Source organism: Thamnophis elegans, chromosome Z (assembly GCF_009769535.1).
Source record: "Thamnophis elegans isolate rThaEle1 chromosome Z, rThaEle1.pri, whole genome shotgun sequence".
Taxonomy (NCBI): domain Eukaryota; kingdom Metazoa; phylum Chordata; class Lepidosauria; order Squamata; family Colubridae; genus Thamnophis; species Thamnophis elegans.
The window spans coordinates 65066525-65093176 of NC_045558.1; the positions used below are offsets into that span (position 1 = coordinate 65066525).

Genomic DNA, 26652 nt, shown 5'->3' on the forward strand with positions numbered 1-26652 from the left:
GGGGTCTGCAACCTTAAACACTCTAAGATCCATTTGGACCTGTTTCCTACAGAAAAAAACACTGGGAGCCACAAAACCTGGGTGGGCATGGCCAACTTGATGTCACTCACTTGCAAGTCACATGAACCCCCCCCCAGTCACACATACCCAGGTTTTGTGACTGTTTTCTTTTCTATGGAAAACAGGTATCTATCTTTATCTCTCTTTCTCCCTCCCTCTTTCTCTCTCTCCCTCTCTCTTTTTCCTTATCTCTCTATCTCCCTCTCCTTCCCTCCCTCTCATCTCTTTCACTCTCCCTCCCTCTCCCTCTCTCTCATCTCTCTCCCTCCCACATCTCTTTATCCTTCTTCCCCTCCCTTTCATCTCTTTTTCTCTCCCTCTCCCCATCTCTCTCTTTCTCCCTCTCTATCTCCCACTCCCTCCCTTCCTCCCTCATCACTCTCTCCCTCCCTCTCCATCTCTTTCTTTCTCCATCCCTCCCTCTTCCCATCTCTCTCTTTCTCCCTCTCTATCTCCCCCTCTCTCCCTTTCTGTGTATTACTCTGTTTGTGTCTCTCTATGTCTCTCTCTCCTCCTTTTTATCTTGCTCTGTGTGTGCACGCTCACGGATGTGTATCTCTCTATGTCTGTCTGTCTTTCTGTCTGTCTGCCTCAAGCAGCTGCTCACTTAATGAGGGTCTTAACAGGATGCAAAAGGATGTGGCTTTTCTCCTGCACTTAGGCTCTAGCCATTGCCTTGCCATGTCATCATCCTCCCTGGAAAGTCTTTGGCTGAGCACGGAGGGTGCAAGCTCCAGCCTGAAGAAGCAGGAAGCAAAGGCTACTTTACATACCAATGCGACCTGAAGGCAGGTACAGGACCACTTCACTCTTGTACAAAGGCTCTGGCCATTGCCTTGCCATGCCCCCCCCCTCATGCATGGAGGGCGTGAATTCCAGCCTGAAGTGGCAGGAAGCAAAGACTGCCTTATGTGCAAATGTGGTGCAAAGGCAGGTACAGGGCCACTTCACTCCTGCACTAAGGCTCCAGAGACCTTCCTCCTCCTTTTCCTCTTATGACCCCCTGGCTGACTGTGGCAGGACTGGGAGGGTGTGCATGGGGAGGGAGGCCCTTCTTAATTGGCCCTGTACCTGCCTTAACATCACATTTACATACAAAAAGAGACATTGAGAGAGGGGGGAGATTGTCGGATGACAAGCATCTTTGGTGAGGGTTTTCTCCAAGCCTGAATGGGCATGCAAGATTCAGCAGGGCCAGCTCTCTTTCCCTCACTATCCTGAACCTCTTAAAACTATGGCTGGGTGCTTTGGGCCCATCCCCCTTTCTGATGTCCCATCCTCCTGGATCCCATTGTCACCCCGGCAGGCCATGTGTTAGGAAGGCTGGTGTTGATCGTGGCCAGGCCAGGCCATGCCTCGAGGTGGAGAGCAAGTTCATGTCTCCCCAAGAGACGGAGGCATGTCCAGCACCAACAAGGGCCAGAAAAAACTCCACAAGAATGAGGTGCTGGAGAATCAGCCCTGGCCACTTCTCCATCCCCCACTATTGCCCTTACTTTCTCAGACTAAGCAAAGGAGGGGAGGGTGATGGGCGAGGCCATTCAATGATGGGACAGGGAGCTGTAGCAGAGGGCCCAAAGAGCCACATGCGGCTCTGGAGCCATGGATTGCCAAGATCTGGTTTAGCAGCTTCTACCTGTTATAAGCCTTTAACAAGTAATTCATTCCATTCCCAAACTGCTGTCCTGTTTTTTATGTATATATCATTTCTGTCATGTCATGATTTGTTCATTATTTCCTTTTGAATTCCTTCGAATATAAACTCATTATGGCAGAATGGATGTTTCTAAAAATTATCCTCATCCAAATTGTTGCCAATATTATATATTTGGAATTTATCTGCTATTATTTCTGAATTAAGTTAATTTTATTTTGATTTTAATTATGGATTTTACAGAGCGTAAAACCTTTTTATTAATCTGTAGCTGTCTGTGCTTTCCACATCATTAATAGGCATATGTATGTTGACAAAACTGCACAAATGCGATTCAGATTCTTTGCTGTGCAATTTTTTCTAAGAGTCAAACACCAAAGTGTTGTGAAAGAGCTTCTTTAGCATAATGATTGAAAGCTGTTACAAAAATATATTCAAATTTCATTATTGTGGCTATATATCCATCAGTCTATTAAATAAAAGTCACTCATAATGTAATATTATTTAATTTATTTTAGATTATCAAATATAAATAATTGGTTTAATATTTTATGAACTTAAAATGAGAACAGAAATTCAGAACACAGCTTACAGCACTCAATGGAGAAAAAATATAACAAAGAGAGGAAAATATCTCAATTAGATGTCACTAAAGGGGTTGACAAAAACCAAAATTATGATGTCAGACATGAATAAATTGTATTAAATAAGATATTATGAAGAAGCATAGATGTTGATAAGAGGTTTATCATAAATTCTCATTCTAGCTTCTAATTATATAAAAATATTGCCATATTTAAAACTGTTAACTACAATTTTATGACCTGTCTGGAACTTTATTTTGATAGCCATGGTCAAATTGTAAGACACAAAACTGGAACTATACTAATGAAGTTTAGACTTAGAAATTTAATGGCAAATTGCTTGATCATAGCTCATCTTTCAGCACTCACTTTGTTTGAATATGAAAGTTGTTTGTAGTTCCAGTGTGCTCATAGTCATGGATAGCAGCTGCAAAAATCATAGCAAAGATTTCCAGTTCTGTCAACCAGTGCTGGAAAAAAGATTTTGAGAAATTAGATAATGTATTATATTGCAAATATCTAAATAGACTACTGTTTAGTAAGGCCAACAATATTGGAATCTTATATCTTTTTACTAAAATTATCATTGCTGTAGCTCCTGAATAACAATACAGAATTTTAAAAATTATTAATCTCAATTGCTATGCTCAATTGTTGTCTATAGGGAATCTTGATATTTCTGAATTTTACTCTTGGGGCACCACACAAACTGTTCAAGAACTTCAAATTTTAACGAGACATTAAAATAAACTCTGAATATTTTGTCCAGTTTCTTCTCCACCCATTCCCAACTACTGAAACAGTGACTCCCAAATATTTGGAAAGGTGTACTTGAGAATATTTGAACAAGCAAGAAAGAGACACCCCCCCATAGGTACTTCATGGGCCATTATATTCGGAAGATTTTGATGGGGGTCTGGGAAAAGATGAGGAAAAAATACTATCTTAGGGTTCCGTGCTGGTTGGCACCGTTAGAGGCCTTAACGCATCCCAGTGTATTTAATTGGACAAGAAACATAACATATAAAGACATCATGACAGAAGATGGCAACATGAAAACAAAGATGGAATTAGAGCAACAGGGCAGGAATCTGGAATGGTGGGAATATTTACAGGTTAAAAACAGGTTTAAAAGCGATAAGGTATGGTTTGGGATCTACCCAAACCCTCAGGGGCTAGATAAGATTTTGTTCGGCGGAGACAAGAAAATGTTGTCAAAGATTTATCAATTTTTGACCTGCCAAGATGCTAATGAAGAGATGGATAAAAGCCTTCTAATAGCATGGGAGAGAAACTTTGGCTATGAGATTGAAATGGGCAAATGGTGGGATCTATGGAGTAAGACCATTAAACTTACAATATTTACAGCATTCAAAGAAAACATATACAAGATGGTTTATAGGTGGCACTTCCCCCCAACGAGGTTAGCCAAAATGTTTCCTGGGTTATCTCCACTGTGTTGGAAATGTGGAAGAAAGGATGGTACATTCTACCATATTTGGTGGTCCTGTACTGAGGCCACGAAATACTGGAGAAGGATTAAAAAATGGCTAAAAGAGGTTACCGGGGCAAGCATGGAATGGAGACCCGAGAACCTTCTACTAAGCATTAAACCAGAAAACATGAGCAATTCAATATGGCATTTGAGCCTACATATAATTGTGGCCGCAAGAATAACTTATGCACAATTTTGGAAATCCACTACCATACCGTCGGAAGATGCTATAATTAAAAAGATCTATGAATGTGCAGAAATGGACAGAATGACGGGTTGGCTGAGGGACAAAGGAGAAACGGAACATTACCTTAGCTGGAACTTATGGTATATGTGGGCGACAAGGAGAACAGCAGGGACTTAAAACGGGGAAAGTTAAAAGTGAACATGGGTATTGTAATAGATCCCTGAATTTTGTAATGAGAAGATGTGGCTTAGAGACCTAACAATGAGGAAGGAAAAAAAAGTTGGGCTGTGAATGACTGTCACCGCAGGGGGGGGAGGGGGGTTGTATGTTTAAAATTGTGTTTGTATTTGTATGTTTTACTCTTAAAAAAATGTATAACTAATAAAGATTACTTTAAAAAAAAGAGAATATTTGAACAATATTCCATTCTTTTTGATCTTTCCCATTTTTAATTTTGAACGTTAATTATTTAATTTTCTTTGCATAGTTAATTACAAAAAGTATTTTAGGATTAATTGCTCATGATTTAAAAAATTTAAAAATGTAGACCAGGAAAAAATATGACTGGTGTTTTTATTTGTGGCTATCATGACACTGGAGATATATCTGAGTAGAGAACAATATGTTGTTCTGCAAAGTAGCTTCTAGTTTGCATAAAATAATGTGAGCACATTTCAGTTTAAATCCAAAAATTACAAAAGTAAACAAGACAATTACCCAAGAAAAATATTGGTTGCTAAACCAAGTTGAAATTAACAGTTTTTAAAACTTCCTTAGATGTGAAATGAAAAATCAACTTTGATTTGAATTCTTCCCAGAATACCTGTTAAAGAAGCAAAATTCACTTTGCTATATTAGTCTTGCAACTTGCAATTTAACCATGTGACATAACAAATATATTTTTTCAATTCGTTTTCAGAAAATTCCAAATACTTAATTTCAGACACATGGATAGAATTGCCTTTAGGGTGGCTTATTTCTTCCAATTTATAAAATTTAAGGAATTTACGTTTTCATGAACAAGAATGTAGATTATGAGGCAGAAATTATTACCAAATTGCCCTGTTTTGGTTTTGCACTTAAACAGATTTCTATTTTCTATTAGGTAACATAATACCTAATAAAAGTTACCCAATAGTAAGGTGACCAGACGTCCCGCTTTTGGCGGGACACACCCGCTTTCCAATGCATTTTCCCGCGTCCCGCACGCTTTTTTAAAAAGCACGCTTTTTTTGGCGCTGGCAGCTCCTGCCCATCAGCTGCTAGCTTGCTGGGCTGGCTCATCGTTCTGTTCTCTATCCTACCAGATGAGCCAGCCCAGCAAGCTAGCAGCTGATGGGCGGGAGCTGCGAGCGCCAAAAAAAGCGTGCTTTTAGCCTTTTACCTACTACCTACAAATTTAAGCCAGCCCAGCCTGCCGCTCACTGATTGGATTGGCCTGGACTCCAGCCAATCAGTGAGCTGGATGGGATGGGAAATTTTCAGCACGCCTGCGCGAGTCTCCATTTCCTTTCGACAAAAGACGAAAGAGGTTGCAGCTGCGCTGACTGGTGAGTAATCTAATTCTAATCGAATTTTCCGCTCGCCGCGGCAGGAGGAGAGGGTGGGGGCAGCTGCAGCCGCCCGCAGCAGAGAAGTTCCACGCGGTTCAGGGGCTCCCGCCGCCCGGCAGAAGCCCCTGAACCGCGTGGAAGTTGTCTGCGGGCGGCTGCCCCCTCCTCCTCCCTCTCCTCCTGCGGCCGCGAGGAGTAGTCCGTTCATGCAGAAATTGCCCGCCCCGGCTGAGTGAATTGGGATCGCCTGTGGCTGCGAGGATTCCTCGCAGCCGCAGGCGATCCCAATTGAATTCACTCAGCCGGGGCGGGCAATTTCTGCATGAACGGACTACTCCTCGCGGCCGCAGGCGATCCCAATTCACTCAGCCGGGGCGGGCAATTCGTGCAGAAATTGCCCGCCCGGGCTGAGTGAATTGGGATCGCCTGCGGCCGCGAGGAGTAATCCATTTGTGCAGGAGTCCTCGCGGCCACAGGCGATCCCAATTGAATTCACTCTGTGCGGGTGGCTCGGCTGCCCCCTCCTCCTCCCTCTCCTCCTGCGGCCGCGAGGAGTAGTCCGTTCGTGCAGAAATTGCCCGCCCCGGCTGAGTGAATTGGGATCGCCAGCGGCCGCGAGGAGTCCATTTGTGTAGGAGTCCTCGCGGCCGCAGGCGATCCCAATTGAATTCACTCTGTGCGGGCGGCAGCCGCTGCGCCCACGAGGAGCTGCCTCTTCGTGAATGGGATCGCCGCCTCCGAGAGCGTGGGCGCAGCGGCTGCCGCCCGCACATAACGTCCTCTCGCTTCCAGGGCTCCCGCCGCCCGGCAGAAGCCCCTGAAGCGCGTGGAAGTTGTCTGCGGGCGGCAGCCGCTGCGCCCACGAGGAGCTGCCTCTTCGTGAATGGGATCGCCGCCTCCGAGAGCGTGGGCGCAGAGGCTGCCGCCCGCACAGAACGTCCTCTCGCTTCCGGGGGTCCCGCCGCCCGGCAGAAGCCCCTGAACCGTGTGGAGGTTATCTGCGGGCGGCGTCCGTTCGTGATTGGGATCGATCGCCGGGGCAGCCTCTCGCTTCCGGGGCTTCCTCTTGCTTCTGAGGGTCCCGCCGCCTGGCAGAAGCCCCTGAACCGCGTGGAGGTTATCTGCGGGCGGCGTCCGTTCCTGATTGGGATCGATCGCCGGGGCAGCCTCTCGCTTCCGGGGCTTCCTCTCGCTTCCGGGGGTCCCGCCGCCCGGCAGAAGCCCCTGAACCGTGTGGAGGTTATCTGCAGGCAGCGTCCATTCGTGATTGGGATCGATCGCCGCCTCCGAGAGGGTATAGAGAACACTATTTACCTAAATGTGCATATATACAGTTTAGTATTTTAGCATTTATTTTTGAAAAAAATCAAACTCCTAAATCATGGTGTATAGCTTATTGCTCCTATCTTGGACATATTTTTTCTGATCAAACATTTGTGTTTACTGGGGTGGTGCATAAAGCTGAAAAGAGTTATTGTTTGTAATTTTTCTACATTATTTTGCTGTGAAAGAAGAGTTTTCTTCTTGGGGATAGATATTGATGGAGATTTCTTGTGCCATTAGGAATTGTTGCAAAGAAAAGATAAAGAATCTTATGGTGTGATATTGGTGAATTTTTTTTAAAAAATAGTCTGTGTTGTCTTTCTGTCCCAAATAGTTAAATATAATTTCATTATGAACATCTGCAGGGCTTATGGGATTCCCATAATATGGGAGAGTCATGCCTTTCTAGATCATATTTGCCCATTTGTGGTTTTCTGTCTCATCTGTGAAATTCACAACCTTTTATTTGTTATGTTCTGAATTTTTCTCTTTTTAGAAAGTGATAAGAAATCTACCTGCAATTTAATCTTGACCAGGCATCCTGACTTTTAAGAAGTCACTGACATGCCAGTTTTAAAATTGTATTTTTTCTTGATAGTTAAGGTCAAAAATTTAAACTTGCTGTCACAACTTTGAGCAGGGTGTGAGATTGTTGATGTCCATTTTACTGTCTTTCAATAACTTCTGTATAATGTTCCAATCAAGCCTCAAATTAAGATGTTACCAACTAGTATGTGAACTACTGGAAAGATTGTGTGCCTATAGTCTGAGTTAAGAGTAAGAGTTTCATTTCATGCATCAGAAGGCTGTATAGTATAGAGAGAAAAATATGTTCAAAACATTACAGTTGTATGTGTTAGCCGCCTGAATCTTGGCTGAGTTTTTAAATTAATAATAAATATTATAGCAATAAAATTGCAGGTTCATGTAGAATGCCTACTTAGCACTCTTGGTGAATGATTCCCTTTTCTCAAATTATCTTGAACAATAGTTTGCAGTGTTTTCATATCTTGCATCCAGCTTTAAATAGCCTGCAGCACAGATCTATTTATACAGTTTATACACATATTTACTTGAACTTTCCTTGTTCTATAAGATGTACCCCCCATCAAAAAGAGTACTCATATTCATAACTTTATTTTTGAGTAGGCATGTAGTCAAATATAGATCAAATAACATGCATGTTTACAATTGTTTATAGCAGCAGCATGCAGTAATTTGAGGTTTCTAGTGAGCACTGAATGGGATTCCAGAGATCGTTCTCCAAAAAAATAGGCAGAGCCAGGATGGACAGATGTAGGACAAAAAATAAATTTTAATTGAATTAATTATACTAATTAATTAAACATAGCAAATAATATTCATCCCAATGGATTGAATCATTTCCCTTTTGTATCGCATCAAACTTTTTAATTTCTGACCTATAGGGAGCTGTGCTGGACCAAACTGAAGGCTTCCATGAGTCACATGTGGCCCTAGACTATTAAATTGTGTGATAGAAAAAAATGTGCGTAGCTCAGAGTTGAACTGGGTGGTCTTGCTGCCCTCTGAAAACAGCCAATCACAGAGAATATCAAGGACCCACAAATTCCGTATCTCTGGATTAAAGAACCAAGCCAAAAAGAGGAACTTCTGAAACAAATACAATCTATTGTATTCTATATTACTGTCTTTGTTTTAAAAAATTTCTCTCAGGATCCCAAAATGGTGTTTGTTTGTATGGGTTATATTTATCAATATGTATTGCATTAAATATTGAAATCTAAGTATTCACTGCTACTGTGGATTCTCACAATTGTTTGATGGGATTTCAACATAGGCTGGCAAATTTGAATTTTGAGTACCCTTGATTGGGTCTGACCCTCTGGACTCCAAGGAGAGATTTTAAGAAACACTGATTTCTTTTGCCAGGTAATATGTAATAGGTTGCCACTGCAAGTGTATTTGAAAAAGATAGCTTACTCTATGGTGTTGTTTTTTTATTTTTATACTGGAATTCTTCATGAAAAAATCCAAAAGGATTTACAAAAGAATAATAAAATATCTCTTCAAGAAAACAATAAAACTAACAGTGTCAGTGAAGATAATATAGAAAAAGCAAGGCATAATTCATTTTTAAAAAGCAGTCTAAGAGGGAGGTTGTCCTGAAGCACATGTTACTCTAGAATTGCCTTGGGTGAACAGGCTTGATTTCAGCTGTTCAAACAAAACAATGTGTAGACAACAGCTACACATTTCCTAATTTATTATTAAATAATTTGTATTCTATCAGGGGCTTTCAGCAGTTTACAGCAACAAAAATGCCAAATAAAATTATATTATTATAAAATCATTGTAACAATTCCACAAAAACAATAAAAAGAAAATCCAGTGATAAAACCATATTAAATCCCAATGGCTCTAGATTCTAGAAGACAGAATAATTTGTACAGCCTTCCTGAATGGACAGCAGGTTAGGGCTCCCTGCTCTGGAGGAGGTTTCCAAAGGATGGGCACCAGCTGAGACCTTCCTCCTGAGAAAGCCCTACCTTTGTCATGAATGGGATTACTAGCAGGGCCTCCCCAGAAGATATTTAAAGCTCTGGTAAGATAGCTTTGAGGGGGGTGGTCTTTAAATATTTGGACTTTAAGCTGATTTTGGAAAATCTGTAAATTTGAAAGCACAAAAAATGCTATTGGCTTGTTTCCAGATGAGTCATTTACTGTAAGGAGTATAGGCTCAATGTATTTTAAAATAATATTTTATTTATTGTGCATATGATTTTTTAAAATAGTGGTATTCTGTGTTGATTCTTTTTTTAAATTGTCTTAGACTATTTAAAAAAAGATTCTATCCAAAATAAATTGAAACAAGCCATTTAAAAAATTTCTATGCACAATACTTTGAAATGGACTCAGGAGTCATGATTGACACTGAGTGAATTTGCACTTTTAATAATCAGGAAGATACAATGGCATTGAAAAAAGTGACTAATGACCATTTTTCACACTTAGCGACCATTTTCACACTTAGCGACCATTGTGGCATCCTCATGGTTACGCGATCAAAATGTTGATGTTTGGCAACAGATTCGTATTTCTGATGGTCGCTAAGTGAGGAGTCTCGAGGAGGGGGAAAACATTTAGTGACCAAAGTTACAATGGCATTGAAAAAAGTGACTGATGACCATTTTTCACACTTAGCGACCGTTGCGACCATTTTTCACACTTAGCGACCGTTGCAGCATCCTCATGGTCACGTGATCAAAATTTTGTTTGGCAACAGATTCGTATTTATGCTGGTTTCAGTGTCCTGGGGTGACCTTTTGACAAAAAAATTTTTTTTTAATCAAGCCCCCTCCCCCCCCCCCCCGGTCAAGGGCGTCCCTCTTTTCCAATCTGAAAATCTGGTCACCTTACCAATAGCCAACCAAATTTACAGACTACATTTTTTTCTTTCTTATTTAGTAAACCCAAACTAATAATCTCAAATAAATAGATTGGATTTACTTGTATACATAGGAATATGTCACCCAGAACTCCATGTTTTGAGATGGATGACTATGTAAATATGCTAAATAAATGAAATATATTAAAAAATCCTTCAAATAGTAAATTCTTTCGGTTCTCTTATCCTCATGATTATTATCACCATCATGATAAAAAATAAAGTCACTGACTATAGGAAAAAAAATCTGAACTCACTCAGAATTTGCTGCATCTGGAATAACTTTTCTAAAGAAAAAGCAAAAAAAAAAAACACAAAAAAGACATGGCATTTCCTATACACTTAGCCTTGTACTATTTTTCAATGAATGTTTGTACTTTTGAGTGACCTAGGGACGCTCCTGGCTCTGCTGGATGGCCACTCCTTTGTGCCCCATTACTGGCTGCAGTTGGCTCTTCGGGGTGGGCAGCTTTCCCCTGGAGCCCTTTCCCAGCTGGGAGACTCTCTGAGGCAGCCCCATCACATGCCACCACCATGTGACCACTCCGGCCAGGGTGCGGGGGAGACAAGAAGGGGAGAGGGCACCTGTCAGGTGGGAGGCACAGCTTCCCTTTTAGCCTGTGAAGCCATAATCGGCCCACTCAGCTCCTGGGGATGCTTTCCCAGCTGACCACTGATTTATAAACAGAAATTAACCATCTTCTTTTAAACTTTCCATTTCAATGAGAATTTAAGAAGTTTTAGAAAAATTCTCATTGAAATGGTTAATTAAAAGAAGATAGTTAATTTCTGTTTATAAAGGTCACGAGGTTGCTGCATGGGGGCTGCTGACTGACCCAGAGCCCTCCTGGATGCAACCAGAGCAGTGGGGTTACCCCGGAGGGTCCCCCAGCCAGGAAGGGGAACCAGGAGAAAGAAGGGACGCCAAAGGGCCAACTGCAGGTTCTGTGGGCATGTCTAGGTGGGGGCATATGACTGAGTGGGTGCAGGTGTGAGTGATGTCAAGTTGGCCATGCTCACTCAGTCACATACTCCCCACCTAGCCCCACCCACAGAATCAGTAGTAAAAAAATTGAAACCTACCCCTGAGATTTAGGTAATAGATTAATTAGAATTTTTAAAAAAATTTCCACATTACAGTATGAGGCTTGTAAAGTCAAAACCCTTCTCCCACAGATGGAATATAAAAAATAAGATATGATAACAAGCTTTCTTCTGATGCATGCATGAAATTATATCTGTATAATATCTCTATAATTGTATATATTGCATATAAACAGAGATCTCTCCCTCCTAGTGTGGCAGAAAGAATAGTATTCTCTGCTATTCATGCTTAAACTTGATAAATAAATATCAACTTAATATTTGAAAGCTGTCCATGACACTGATTACCTTGGTTCTTACCATCTCTTTTTTTAAAAATTGCACTTCCAAATTTCTATCAGAAGGCAATGTGTCAGATTCATGAATCTGCCATTCTTCATGGGAAGAAGGGGGGGGGTATACTTCCTTTAGACTTTTCTTTCCTTTTATGCATCTATCCTGTACCATATTATTAATTGCTTTATAACTTCCAGCCTGGCACCTAAAGGCATGGCATTTTCTCACCTTTTGGGGAATGTGGGGGAGGGAGGGCCATGTGGACTGCATCCCTCAGGAAATGACTCTGAGAAAGTCTTCTTATTACTTTCCCAGAGTATCCATTAGAAAAACATCTTCACACCTGCAGATTGTCTGAATCCACATTGGACACAAGAACGCAGTAAGAAAAAAAGAAAAAACTTCCTCCCTTTTCCAGCACTTTAAAGCTACAGGACATGAGATTAATTTTGAAGGAATCAGGTTAATCTCCAAAACTGAACGCTTCAGCAAAAGAATAATTATGGAATCTATCGAAATAGAGAAATACCCCCAACAACATAAATAAACATGATGATGCCTCCCACTTGCTAGACATCTGGAAACCAGTCCTAGTCACCAAAGAGCCCCACCCATCACCCAGGCTGTTACAACATGAAACAACAATGGACGCACAGCCAGCACCAATCAGCACCAATCTACCAATCATGATACAACCACACAACCAATTATTCCACTTACTGAAACAAAGCCAGCACTCCACACACCCCCACCAAGATTTATAGAAAGACGGCAGCTCCAATCATGATTTAAGCCCAAAACCCAGCCTGAAGATGGCAAGTGAGACCTCACCGAAACATTGCCAAGACAATCTCAATCTTACATGGGAAAAGACCCGAATACAACAAGACCAACATACCTACACCCGTGAAAATCTATGAAAACATATATATATATTTCTTTCTCTCTTTCTCCTCTCTTTCAGAGCTAAACTAATATTAATGTAACTATCCTTGCATTCGTTATTAAAGTTATCACTGAATTTATCTATGCCAACTTAACTAATACTGATTTAATTCTTGCTTTTATTACTGAAATTGGAGGTAATGAGGAGATTATAGTAGTCAGGGAAAAAACTGTAGTTTCCAAAGCATAGGTACAGAAGTGGATGTTATTGTTGGTACTGGGCTCCACTCACTGATTCACCTGGGTCAAAATATTGATATTCAGGCATTATTCTAGATGCCTGATTGAAAACAAGATTCTAATCTAGAGCCTTGCTAGATTAAAGGATCATATAAACCCCAATTTAAAAAGGTAAATGAGTCCCTGTAGATTTTACTCCACTAGTTGTTGCCAACCATAACGGGCAGTGTTTATCTCCATTTCAAGACCATTCAGCCAGCGCTGTTGGAAGACATTTCTGTAATCATGTGGCCAGCATGATGTCACAGAGAGCTGTTACTTTCCCACCAAAGTGATAAATATCTACTTGCATCAGTATGCTATCGAGATGCTAGTTTGACAGAGCTGGGGGAGAATGAGAGCTCACCCTGTCATGTTTTGTCCCAAACATATTTTCTACTATATATATATTCCTAACATACCCTACCATCAACCTGTTGCAAAAATGAGACATTATCTTCATAAGGATTCAGCATTAATTGATGGGAAAATCATATTGATAGATATTAGAAAGAGGTATAGACTGCAAATTCTTTGACAGTAGGACTCTTTGTGGTCTGAGTTGCAATACAGGTTCAGATTTATATATTTAAATCTTTGTCATATTAGTTACTGACTAGTTTTTACAGATTTGTAATACAATTACTGTACATTAAATTATATATTCTGTAAGAAACACTGGAATGACATTTATATTTTGGACTTGACCACCTATCCTAACAATAAAAGAGTTTAATTAATAAAGTTATCTTCATTTAGCTGAATATGTAATAAGTATACAATTCTAAAATCCTAAATCCAAATAATATTGTTAGAAAAGTTCCTATAGACATCTTACTTGTAGTATATGTCAAAATATCACATTATAATCCAAATATCCTTAATTAATATAAAGCTTGCCCTCACTAAGTCAATAAGAACAACTTAATGCCATATATTCAATCAAGATAAAAGCGCTTGGAAAAAAACTTACTTTAGCAAACCCAAATTTTAATTGTGTCATAAATACCTTCAAACCTATTTTATTGCCATGATTATTACTATTTTCATATTGGACTCTTAATTAATTAATATTTTGTCTACTTACTGCTACACCTGTCTTTAAAAGGAGGTAATGAACAGTCTGTGTGACATCTGCTGCATGCATTAGATTGTGGTATGGATTTTTATACTTGCTATAGCCAACTTCCAGAGCTTCCACAAAGGAGACAAGAGCAGAAATTGGAATCTATATATATATAATATAATTTTTTAAAAATAAAAAGAGGATAGATTGTGAACACGTTTAGCATAATAATAGACTGATTTAACTTTACCAAACTTTTCATAAACAGTGTTTCATATGTTTGGAAATTTTGATACTCTTTAAAGCAAATTCCAGCACCCAACAGTATCAACTTATTATCAACATAATATGCTCTATGTATCACTAATATTAATACATACATATTAAAAGCAACATAAGAAAAGTAAAAAAAAGCAAGAAAACAGCAATTTCTTTCAGAAATAAGAAGTTTAATTTAGGTATAATAGTGGTTGACAGGGTAAAAAATGTCATCCTTGTCACGTGCATCTCTTCTGGTTTCAGTATAGTTTTTAAAATCTTAATCTGTGTAGTTTTAATGTTTTAATTATTTTTCTCTTTGTTTTATATCCTGTAAGCTGCTCAGAGTCACCTTACAGGAAAGATGGACAGCATAAAAATTAATAAAAATAAATACCTTCATTGTGTAATATTATAAAACTAATTTTATATTATTTACATTATAATAATATATAATTATTAACCACTATCTTGGGTATGGAGATATATAATTATATTATATAATTATATAATCATGACTGAATTGTTCTAGACCGGGGGGTCAAATTCAAGGCCGGGGGCCAGATCTGGCCCACAGGGTGTTTAGATCTAGCCTTTGGGGTTGCTTTGGAAACAGTGAGCGACCGGCCTGTGGTGCCTTTGCCAGTGAAAATGGAACTCCATTTTTGCCAGGAGAGGGTTGCTGGAGCCAGAAACTGAGTTTGGGAGCCTGTTTTTACTGGCAAAGTGCTTGGGCCACCACAGGTGTCCCCAACACTAGTGATGTTGAGCAGGCCATGTCCACCCTGACTACCCCACCCCAGGCTCCCAAGATCAAACACAACCGTGATGCAGCCATCAATGAAATTGAGTTTGACACCCCTTTTCTAGATCACGGGTTAACTTATTTATAAGTTAGAAATGCATTTTTCAATAATATGAAAGTTATAGCCAATTTATATTTTCCTACAGCTAATTTTGGAATTTCTACTCTATGAAAACAAATATATTAATACATAAATAAAATTATTTGGAGGGAATTTTGGAATAATATATTCCATTATTAGGCAGATCCACTATGTTTTCACATAAAATTTTAAATTTAAAAAATACATATTCACATTTAATACATGTTTTGTTTTTTGGAAGACTCTGGTCCTGCAAGGACACTTTCCTTATTTCTTTATACCATGATGCCAAGATATTAAAAAGTGCTCCAAGATATTTGAATGAGTTATGAGTAACATAAATTACATTAATTTTTCCAAGAGTGGCAATGTACAATGGAGAACATTTTAGTTTTACTGTAATTGATGTTGGGACATTCACTCTGCCATAAAGCATATCCTCTCAGACATCACCTAAGATGATGGCCATGTCACTTGATCAACTATTAGAACCAAAGATATTTTCTAACCAATATAGGACAATGAAGCTCTAATATTGGGCTTGTACCAGGAAATTTACATAAAAATTAAGAAGAATGGTCACCAAAATATAGCCATTCTTTGCCCCTTCCCCAAAAGATAAGAAAGAAAAAACAGAGAATGCCCTTGTGAACCACACATACACTTTATTGTATTGTTCCCATGGAGTTTCATAATTAAATTGAAGAAAATGCAGTTATTGACCAATTATTGATCTCTCCTGAAGGCAAAGGGAGTTTTTTCTTCATTAATCCGTATAAGACAATATTGCTGTATACCTTTCATTAACAGTAGCAAGTAACCTTTCAGTTGGGGAATTGTAAGTACATCATTAGAATATAATTTCAGTTCATGTCCTTGAGTTGCTAATTTAACTCCAATCTTTCTAACTTCATGATTTATTTTCACTCATAATTATTCTAATGCCAATAAAAATAAAGGATAAAGAGTCAAAGATCTCTTCAGTATTATGGGGTAAGTCTTCACATTGGAGTTGTTAAATCAGTTTTCCACATCTCTAGAAATTGTAAATGATTTATTGTAGTTGTAAAACCAATGACAGTATCACAAATTCTGCTCAATTCCTATTTCAATTCCCAATTTTTTGGCATTTTTTGCATGATATGGTTATTATTTAAGCTTCAAATTCTGTGGTGATTTTTTATATTTAACTGCTATCCATAAATCATATATATATATATATATATATATATATATATATATATATATATATATATATATATATGTGTGTGTGTGTGTGTGTGTGTGTGTGTGTGTGTGTGTGTGTGTGTGTGTGTCACACACATACACACACATACGTACACACACACACACACACACACTATATGCTGATCTTGTTGTATTCGGGTCTTTTCCTGTGTAAGATTGAGATTGTCTTGGCAACGTTTCGACGAGGTCTCACTTGCCACCCTCAGGCTCGTGTTTTTGGCTTAAAGTGTGGTCGGAGATGCCGTCTTTCTATGGCTCTGTGGCTGTATCATGATTGGTAGATTGGTGCTGGCTGTGTGTCCATTGTTGTTTTGTGTTGTATTGGCCTGGGTGGTGGGTGGAGCTCATTTGTTTACCAGGGCTGGTTTCCAGATGTCTGGCAGGTGGGAGGCATCATCACGTTTGTTCATGTTGTGGGGGTGTTTCTCTATTTTAATAGCTTCCATAATTATTCTCTTGTTAAAGTGTTCAGTTTTGGAGATTAATTTGGTTCCTTCAAAATTAATTTCATGTCCTGTAGCTTTAAAGTGCTGGAAAAGGGAGGAAGTTTTTTTCTTTTTTTCTTACTACGTTCTTGTGTTCTATGATGCATGTATTTATTCTCCTGTTCGTTAGTCCTATGTATGTTGCAGGGCAGATTCTGCATGGTATTTTGTAGACTCCTTGGAGGCTGGATCTTGTCTTTGAAAAACGGCATCTCCGACCACGCTTTAAGCCAAAAACACCAGCCTGAGGATGGTGAATGAAATCTTGCCGAAACATTGCCAAGACAATCTCAATCTTACACGGGAAAAGATCCAAATACAACAAGATCAGCATACCTACACCCATGAAAATCTATGAATGTGTGTGTGTGTGAGAGAGAGAGATAGAGTGTGTGTGTGTGCCTGCCTGCCTGCCTTCGGCTTCATGCTTGCACAAGCAAAGCGTGATCGGAGCTTCCGTCTTTCTATAAATATTGGTGGGGTACGAAACAGCTGACTAATCTGCATACATCAACGCCATCAACTAATCAAGATGTAACAACACAGCCAATCAACCCACTTACAGTAACAAAGCCAGCACTCCACACACACAAACCAATATTTATAGAAATACAGCAGCTCCGATCACGCTTTGCTCGCACAAGAATGAAGCCAAAGGCACCAGCCTGAACATGGCGAGTGGAACCTTGTCAAAATGTCACCAAGATACTCTCAATCTTACACAGGAAAAGACCCGAATACGCCAAGACCTGCACACGTGCGCGCGCGCGCGCACACACACACACACACACACATATATATATATATACACACACATATATATATGTATATATTACATATCTATATATATAGCTAGATAGGTAGAAAGGCAGACAGACAGATAGATAATATTGAGTGGGCAAGGATAAACAGTCAGGGCAAAGGATTAAACCCTTCATATAGGAAGATTACAAAAGCACTTATTTGGGATCTGTGAAGAATTAAGTTCTTTTCCTTTACTTCATGTATTGGGTATGAAGCCAAATAATACTTTTGTTACCCAATATAGTTTTATAGAATAACCACTTATGTTAATTAACCATATTTACATTATTATAGCTTTTGCATTTCCTCATTAGAGAACAATAATTCTATTGAAAATGAGGTATTAATATAATGATTGGTGAAAAATTATACTCCATGTTACTTACAAATCCTTCCTTACTCCATGTTCCTTAAATCACACTCAAAGTCATGCCACTAAAAATGAAAGCTTATCAGTGGAGTAGGCAGCTCATATTCAGAACAGACTGAAATGAAACAAGTCTCTGAAGAAGCTTTGTATGAACTCCAGTTTCAGGGGAAGTCTGCAATCAATTATTAGAGATTGACAAGACCATAGAATATACAAGTCAGCCACAGACAGCAAGAAGTGAAGAATTGGATCCCGGATTTCTTGACAGCTCTACAACCTGAATGGCCAAGTATAGAGCAGGTGCTTGTTGCCTGTGGAAACTCTGCTACTTGGAACTTGGACCAACAACCAATGTTTGGACTCTGGGTCTTCTAGACCTTCATCCATCCTGACACAAGGGGATTGTGACTTTTTTTCTGTATATGTGTGTTTGCACATATGTCCTACCTATATTTATTAAATTCTTTCAAGTAAAGCTCTCCTTGCAAGTACTCCTCAGAATACTTGGTCATGTCTTGTCCACATACAGAATTAAAAACTTAGAATGGTGTGTGTGTGTGTGTGTGTGTGTGAGAGAGAGAGAGAGAGAGAGAGAGAGAGAGAGAGAGAGAGAGAGAGAGAGAGAGGGAGGGAGGGAGGGAGGGAGGGAGGGAGGGAGAATGAATAAGCTACAAATAACCTGGATAGGAAAAAGAAGCAAAAAGTATTGAAGATAATAAAGCCAAATAGCATGATGTGGTTGAGCCATAATTTTACAGGAAGTCTTCCTTTGTTGAAGCTTTTAAAACTACTAATTTTATTCCCTATAAAATAGAGTTATAGATTTCTGAAATTGCTCAATTTTAATTTATTACAATAACAAGAACATTCTAAATAAATCAGAGGACAATATATTGTAATCAGTATAAAACAACAATGACAAACCCTCCAAAAATATAAATTACTGATCTATGGAATAGGAGAAAGGAGCAGGTACTAAACTACTAACCTTGAAACGGCTGATCAGATCATAGCGTGTGAGCAGTTCATAGAAAATAAATTTTAGTGCATGATCTCCACTAGCATCATTTAATGCAAATACATCAAATGACCACTTGTCTATATTCTGTGTAGAAGGGAAAAAAGGGCATTAGTATGTCTTCACCATGTGCACACAAAGATCACACACCTATTCTTAACATGGTCTTCAATCACTGTAGTGGTCCAATTAAAAAAAAGGATTTTTCTGCCAGTATTGCATCTTGTTTTAATGTTTTGAAGGGTTTTTAATTTTTGTGTTCATTTTTCCATGTTTTAGATATTATAATATGAAGAAAAGTAAATATAGACAAGAAAGGAGATACTCAGAGGTGGGTTCCTACTGTTTCAGTCCAGTTCGCCCGAATAGGTACTAGAAATATGGTGTACCTTTCCGAACCGGTAGTAATGGCAGCCTGGGCTCACCCTGAACTGGCTCTCCTGATGGCGCCATATGCACTGCCATCTTAGGTTTTGCTTCTGCACATGCGCAGAGCAATTTTTATTGCACTAATTGGCCACACCTGCCCACTCCGATGCTCACCCTGCTTCACCTTCGCCAAGTGTATCCACAGAACTGCTTCTTCTGGCTCCTGCCTACATACAGGTAAACAGCATTTGCGCAAGCCTAGCCCTCCCTACCTACCAGCTGCAACCTGGGCCACACCTGGTCAACCGGGTGGCCGGCAGGGAAATTGGCGGGTTTGGCCTTCTCCTCGCCCTCCTTCTGATTTTTCCCCAGCCGCGCTCACCTCCTGTATGGCAAGCAGTGTGTCTGTGTGTTTGTGTGTGTGTAAGGGAGGTTGGATGAGACAGATCAGAAGGGGAGCTTTCTATTTTCGTTTTGAGGGACATGCGGGAGTGGTGGTCACGGACCATTCAATGCTGTAGAAGAAGCAGTGTGTGTGTGTCTGTGTGTGTGTCTGTGTGTCTGTGTGTGTGTAGGAGCGGCATGGACCATTTGGTGCTGTAGAAGCAGCAGTGGCAGGAGGGGGCACATTTGGGGCAAAATGGGAGACGCTCCACCAGCAGAGGCTCCACGTAGAAGCAAGGGTGCGGCAGCAGGGGGAGGCTGGCTGTTCTCCAAGCCTGTCCTTGGAAGAAGGAGGCAGGGATGCCGGCCCTGGGCTCACATCCCTTACTGCTCACCACCACCCACCCACTCATCACTTTCCTGGGAAGAGCCTCAGACCCATTGCAGGTGGCTGTCCAGCGGAGCCAGGAGCATCCCCAGGGGTGGTGGGGTGATGGGGAGATTGCATGGGGCTGGAGGCAGCAGGGTGGCAGGGGTCAAGGCCATCCTGGGTGCCTGCAACAGGACATGGAAGCTGTCTGGGATGGAAGGTAGTCAGAGGCCCACCCTGTGAACTCCACTTGAAGGAACAGGCGCCGGGGGTCTTCCTGCCACCAATGCCACACAAAGCACCCCAGCCTGGGTTTTTGCAGGGTCCTGGGGCCAAGGGGCCACTTCCTAACTTCAGAAGGTAGCTGGGCAAGGTGAGGCTGAGCCGCGAGTCTCCCGAAAAGGCTGCCTAGTGGGCAAGGTTCACGCCAAAGCCTCTCATGGGAGCGGCAGGTTGGATTTCTCCTCTTCCCCTCCTCTTCCTCTCATGGATTTCTCCTCTTCCCCTCCTCTTCCTCTCATGGATTTCTCCTCTTTCCCTCCTCTTCCTCTCATGGAAGGGGGGGGAGGAATAACACAGCAAAGCAATTAGTGCAGGAGAGAAGCCATGTCCTTTTGCATCCTGCTAAGACCCTTTTTAAGCGAGTAGCCACCTGACCTGCGTGCGCCTTTGCTGCACTTTGGCATTTACTTGAGGGGTGTCTCCCTACATATGCACACCGTCACGGCCACTCAAAGCAGCTAGATGGGGAGTGTGTGTGTGTGTGTGTGTGTGTAGGGGGGGGCGTGGATTGTTTGATGCTGAGGGGAAAGTGAGGCTTCTTTGCCAGCCACCCAGCTGCCACAGAAATTTTTGCCAGTTCTATGGACATGGCTAGGTGGGGGGGGGGATATTACTGAGTGGGCGTGGGCATGGGCGTGAGTGATGTCGAGTTGGCCACACCCATTCAGTCACATGCCCACCACACTCACAGAACCAGTTATTTAAAAAATTGAAACCCACCCCTGGATGTTCTCTATTGTGTTGCAAGTTAGAAGAAATTTCATTTAACATTACTGATATCATATTTTTAATTATATTCTAAATGAATGTGTCAAATGAAATTTGGCTGTAAAAAATTCTGTTGTGTTTTCAGACTAAGTATAACCATCGCAAGCAATCAACAAAGCACATAGTGAGTAGAATCCATGTTGTTATAGTATCTATCACCTAATATTTTCAAATAAAGCTTTGAAAATAGAAGTAATTAGCATCATTGTACTTAAAATGATTTGTTACCAATGCATAAATAGAAGAATAGTGGTACATGAAAAATGTTTAGGGATGATTCCTTTTTATTCTCTATATTATTATTGGGAAATGACATAACTTTCCTACTTAAAATTAAAATTCAGATTAGCTGAGCTCATCCAGGCGGCTCATTCAATTAGTATTTAAGGTGCAAACTTCCAGTTGCTGAGTCTCTTTAAAGTTTAAACATGTGGGGCTGATTTTGAGTTTGAGGGATCTATTCCTTATCTTCAGAATGAAAAAAGTAACGGGGCTTTCAATCTCCAGACAAAGAATTCAGAAGAACTCTAATGGAAATATCTGAACATTGATTTCAGTTTTACCTTTGTCATTTTATTTTGCACCTAGATTTAGACAGTGAACCTACATGCCTATAATAACACTCAAAATGTTTAAAATTTCAGATTGGAGTCTTCTGATGCTATCTTCAGGTACTACTGCAAATTACTTTCTATTTCCTCAAAGTATTCTAATTTTGGAAAACAAGATGACTAAATTTCATACATACATACATATATATGATTTGGCTCCAGCTGTAAAAAAGACAAAAGGGCAATTCTTCCCAGGATGTAAAATGTAAAGTTGTGTTAGCCTAATAGGAATACTTTGATAGGCATTTAATTTCTGACCAACATTTGCAAAGAAATAATTGAATGTGTTTTGAGCATGGGTATGGATATACATATGTACACACTTTATGAGATCAACCAGACTCAAAAGGTAAAACAAAAATTTCAAGTCTGGTACAAGGATGTTAATGACAACAAAAATATTTGAATTCAAATCCACAGAATGTTGGCAGTTCAGCTTCTAGAAGAATAAGAAGGCAATATGAAGCCTTAAAATCTGTAATGTTCTAATTTACCACATTAATATTTGAAATGATAAGAACAAAACTTAACTTCCTGGAAGCCAAATTCATTATTTATGTTTATATTTTCTATTTCACTTTTCACCATTAAAACAATTCTACTACAGTGGAGTATAATTTATTTTCCCTGAAATTGGTTCATTTCTAATTGAGACAAATAGACAAAAATGAAAGATTTCACAGGAAAAAGTTATTTTCAACTAACAGGAACATTTTCTCTAAGAAGTATTTTCTTTTGTCTTAGTAAGGAAAATTTACATCCAACTGGATAAGTGCAATTCTATTAATAGGGGTCACGCTAATGGGTCATCTGTTACAAATATTCCTAAAGCCATGTGATTTTTTTTAGCCCTACTAGTTACAGTGAATTCAGGTGATTATGTAAAATTTTATTTTACTCTTCTTCAAATAAACATGGTCTACATCTGAGTTTTCAATGAGGGTTTTTCTCATTTTCTTAGGATCAACTCAAGATTTGAACTTGTGTTCCATTAAACTCCTTCTGTGTACAAGTTCATTGACAAACGTATCAGCCATATGAATGATTCATTATAATTTTAATTTCCTTATGTAGAAAGAATTACTTAAATCAGGGATTCAGGCGTGATCCACATTTACTAATGTCAATAGTTGTGATCTGGAACAGTAGTTGAATGGGAATTCGTCCACTCCTTTTGCTGACTCAAATATTGTTTTATACTTCCATATAAAATTTCAGTTCATCTTGAGGAAAAAGAAGTACTAAAATGTTGTAATTGCATGTGAAAAAATATCCACTTACACAGATTAGGTTGATTGCAAAATGATATAATGTGTTCCTTCACTACATAAAACGTACTGGACAGTTTCATCATAATTTGTTAAAGTAACTTAACATTGATATGTACAAGAAGAGAGGGGAAAAGTGACAAAACTTACATAATGATGTAAACTCTGCTCCTTATATTCAACACAAATACAATAGGGACAGCTTGTACTGAGGGCAACAATGATATTTCTTATTTTGGTAATATCAAATCACTAGAATGGATGCCTATGATGATTAAATATATTGTGCATATTTGTTTCTTTAAGCAGATTTCATTTAATATGAAAATAAAATTTAGGGAAAACAAAATATATACTATAGAAACCAAATCAAGGCTATATTATTTTAATATTTTATAATAAAAAACTATTCATTGATATTACCTTTAGTGCTGAGATTACAGCTGAGGGATAACTAAGTCCAACCATATTGGATGTACGCCTGTACATTCTATCATAATAAAAATAATGTGTAAGAAGTGTAAGAAATGAAAATCCAAACATACCTAAATTCTTTACAGTGGATCTGACTTATCCAAGTAAAACAATTTACCTTTGTTTTTTCCCTCTTTTTTCATAAATTTTATTAGAGATTTTAACTATAGTAGTAAAAGCAAATGCAAACTATACTCAGAAAAAACAAATAGAAAGATTAAAAAGTTCAAAGAAAAGGAGAAAAGAAAAAGAAGAAAGTTAGTTAAGGAAAAAGAAAAGAAATAATTTACAATCTTCATCACAAGTAAAGATAAATGTAATTACTCTTCACCTTATAAAATTACAAACAAAGAAGTTTTGGGAGTTTCATCACTGAAGCTTTTAAGAAGAGACTGGACTCTCATCTCTCCGAAATGGCATAGGGTCTCCTGATTGGGCAGGGATTAAGACTAGATGACCTACAAGGTCACTTCCAACTCTGTTAATCTGTTAATATATAAATCTCTTCTTCCCATAACCTAACCCTGATCTATATGCACATCCATCAACTTTTCACCCAAATATACCTATTGTGTTTCTATGACAATATTTATTTGTATTAACAAGTAGCTTCCAATTACACCTAGTGCTTTCTACAAATATGAATTTTGCATATAAAGTGTCATGTGCTGTGATATAAAGGGTATAAAATTTACTACCTGTGTCCTAATAGAGACTATCCTTGGAGACTATCAGATTTTCTATTTTCATTCATCTAAATGGGCTGATGGGCTACAAAGAGAAGTATTAGTAGTAGATTGGCAAAAATAATTGTAGGCCCTAAGTAAGTCCTTTTCTTATCTAAGTTTCTTTTCCCTAGAATGCAAAGTATACTATGTCACTAAGAATGGATTGGATTCAGGTTTATACCAACAATTGAAATCAATGAGAATAAAATTATCTTCTTAAATCTTTAAATATGCTTATTTTTAAATCTAATTTATTATAACAGTTGCAGTATATATGTATGTGGCAATCATATGTAGTGGTGGTTTTGTTCATGGTTATTTATCTTTGTAGATCATAAAAATACAATCAGTTTGGTGTAGTAATCAAGTCATAAGATTAGGACCTGGGCAGTGGTGTATTAACTATTAAGCAGACTAAGCATGTGCTTAAGGCACCAGGCCCAAGGGGGCACCACAAAGTTGGGAAAGAAAAAAAAAACAATGAAGATTTGTGCAGTATGTGCAAAGGAGGGGAGCACCAAGATTTGTCAGTGCTTAGGGCACCAATGAGCTTTAATCCACCACCGGACCTAGAAGACCATGAGTTCTAGTTCCACTTCAGGCATGAAGCCATTTGGGTGACCTTGGACCAGTCTCTCTTCCTTGGCCCTAGGATTTGGCAATGGCAAAAAAATTGTCATCAGTCAACACTGACTTGAAGGCACTAATTATCATCAGAATGTGTGTGTGTGTGTGTGTGTGTGTGTGTGTTTGAGAGAGAGAGATAGTCTTTATTCAAGACTCAAGATAAAATGTACAGTCTCTGTCCACTGCTTTTTACCTCTCAACAAATATTCCAGCTTGAACTGCATGAACAATGCTTCTGAAACGTGGTTTTTCTTCACTTCTTCTTAGCATTATACCCATCTGTTGGGTGAAAGTAGAAGCCAGCCAGTCCCGTACCTCTGAAGGCACAGAGTCAGACTGGATATCGCTAAGCTCATCTTCTGTGTCCAAGAGGCGCCTACAAAGGACACAGGAAAAATTATATTAAGTAATACTTATCTTGAAACAATATTCTTCCAATTGTCAGACATGTAAAACCCATATATAAATCTATTGGTTAGTGAATTTATAACTTTGTTTTATTCTATTTCATTCTGCAGATGAAGTAAATTTAATGAAAACTATTACTGATAGCTTATTTTTAGAAGGCACAATAATCATGTAGTGCACATTATATTTTTTAGACTTATTCATGATTAAAACTGCAATATATCCAGGACTCAACTGTGCATTTATGCTTAGCATATTTTTAAATGCTAGTGGCTTAACCAAAATGCTTGTCTGATGTTTTTTCCATTCTTTTGCCATTTCAAAAGTTCAAGATAAGTTATTCTATGGTAGAGATATTTCCACAATTTGAAAAGAGACAAAAGAAAACATAAAAACTCATGCTTGTTAGTAGTAACTTTTCAGTATTTAAAAAATAAAACTATTTCATTCCAAATTCTTCTACAGTTCTTCCAAACCTTTCAAGACTTCTATAGCAAACTTTAACACTGAATTGAAATGTTTTCTTTATGGAATGTCTTTGGCCTAACCTTCTCAGTATTGGACAAATGAGAAACAACAATCTCCTTTATCAAGTTTGAGCTGTTAATTTAGTGATAGTGATAGTGATTTTAAAGTTAATTTCAATTGAATTGAATTGCATTTGTTTATTATGTTAATTTGCTTGTATTTGTATGCTGCCATAATGTTGCAAGGGCTTCTTACAGTTAACAAACTATAATGGTGATCATAATTTAAAATGTACATGGTAATCATTAGATAGAACAATAAATTATTATACTGTTTCTTGAATTATCATGCAAATAGAAAAATTGAGTTTAAACTGAATTATATTTTAGAAATGGAATATAAGTTGAACAAATTTTTTATATAAAATTAAAGATGGCTAAGTTGCCAAGCAAATGTTTTAATAATGCTGAACTGAATACATTCTTTGTGCCTCTATATAGAAAAAAAATCATTTCAGCCTTGTGCTTTCTGGATGGGGCCAGGTAGATAAGTTTAATTTATGTCTTATTAACAAATCATTTTCATCTCACACAAAGTGAGAATAGCTGCAGCTATTGTTTCATCTCTCAATATTTCATCTCACACAAAGTGAGAATAGCTGCAGATAAGAGAAAGTGTTTGGTGGAAACTTGATGAAAGAATACTGGATAATGCTAACATTTTCATTTCTTAAGATAACATATTTACTGATTGTGGTATTTCTAGGAACATAGACATTTTAAAAACTTTATTAGAAGAAAAATTATATATATATATATATATATGTATGTATGTATGTATGTATGTATGTATGTATGTATATATGTATATGTGTATATATGTATGTATGGTGTGTGTGTGTGTGTGTATATATATTATATATATATATATAT

The 26652-nt window shown here is 38.6% G+C and overlaps 1 protein-coding gene across 1 annotated transcript in view; it reads right to left on the bottom strand.

The window, feature by feature from the left end:
* PDE1C (phosphodiesterase 1C) overlaps window positions 1-26652 on the bottom strand; it is a 509951-nt gene that overhangs the window by 68617 nt on the left and 414682 nt on the right. Inside the window, 5 exon segments of the mRNA XM_032235871.1 lie at window positions 2668-2768; window positions 13915-14055; window positions 18934-19050; window positions 23439-23505; window positions 25038-25226. Of these exon segments, the coding sequence (XP_032091762.1) occupies window positions 2668-2768; window positions 13915-14055; window positions 18934-19050; window positions 23439-23505; window positions 25038-25226 (615 nt within the window).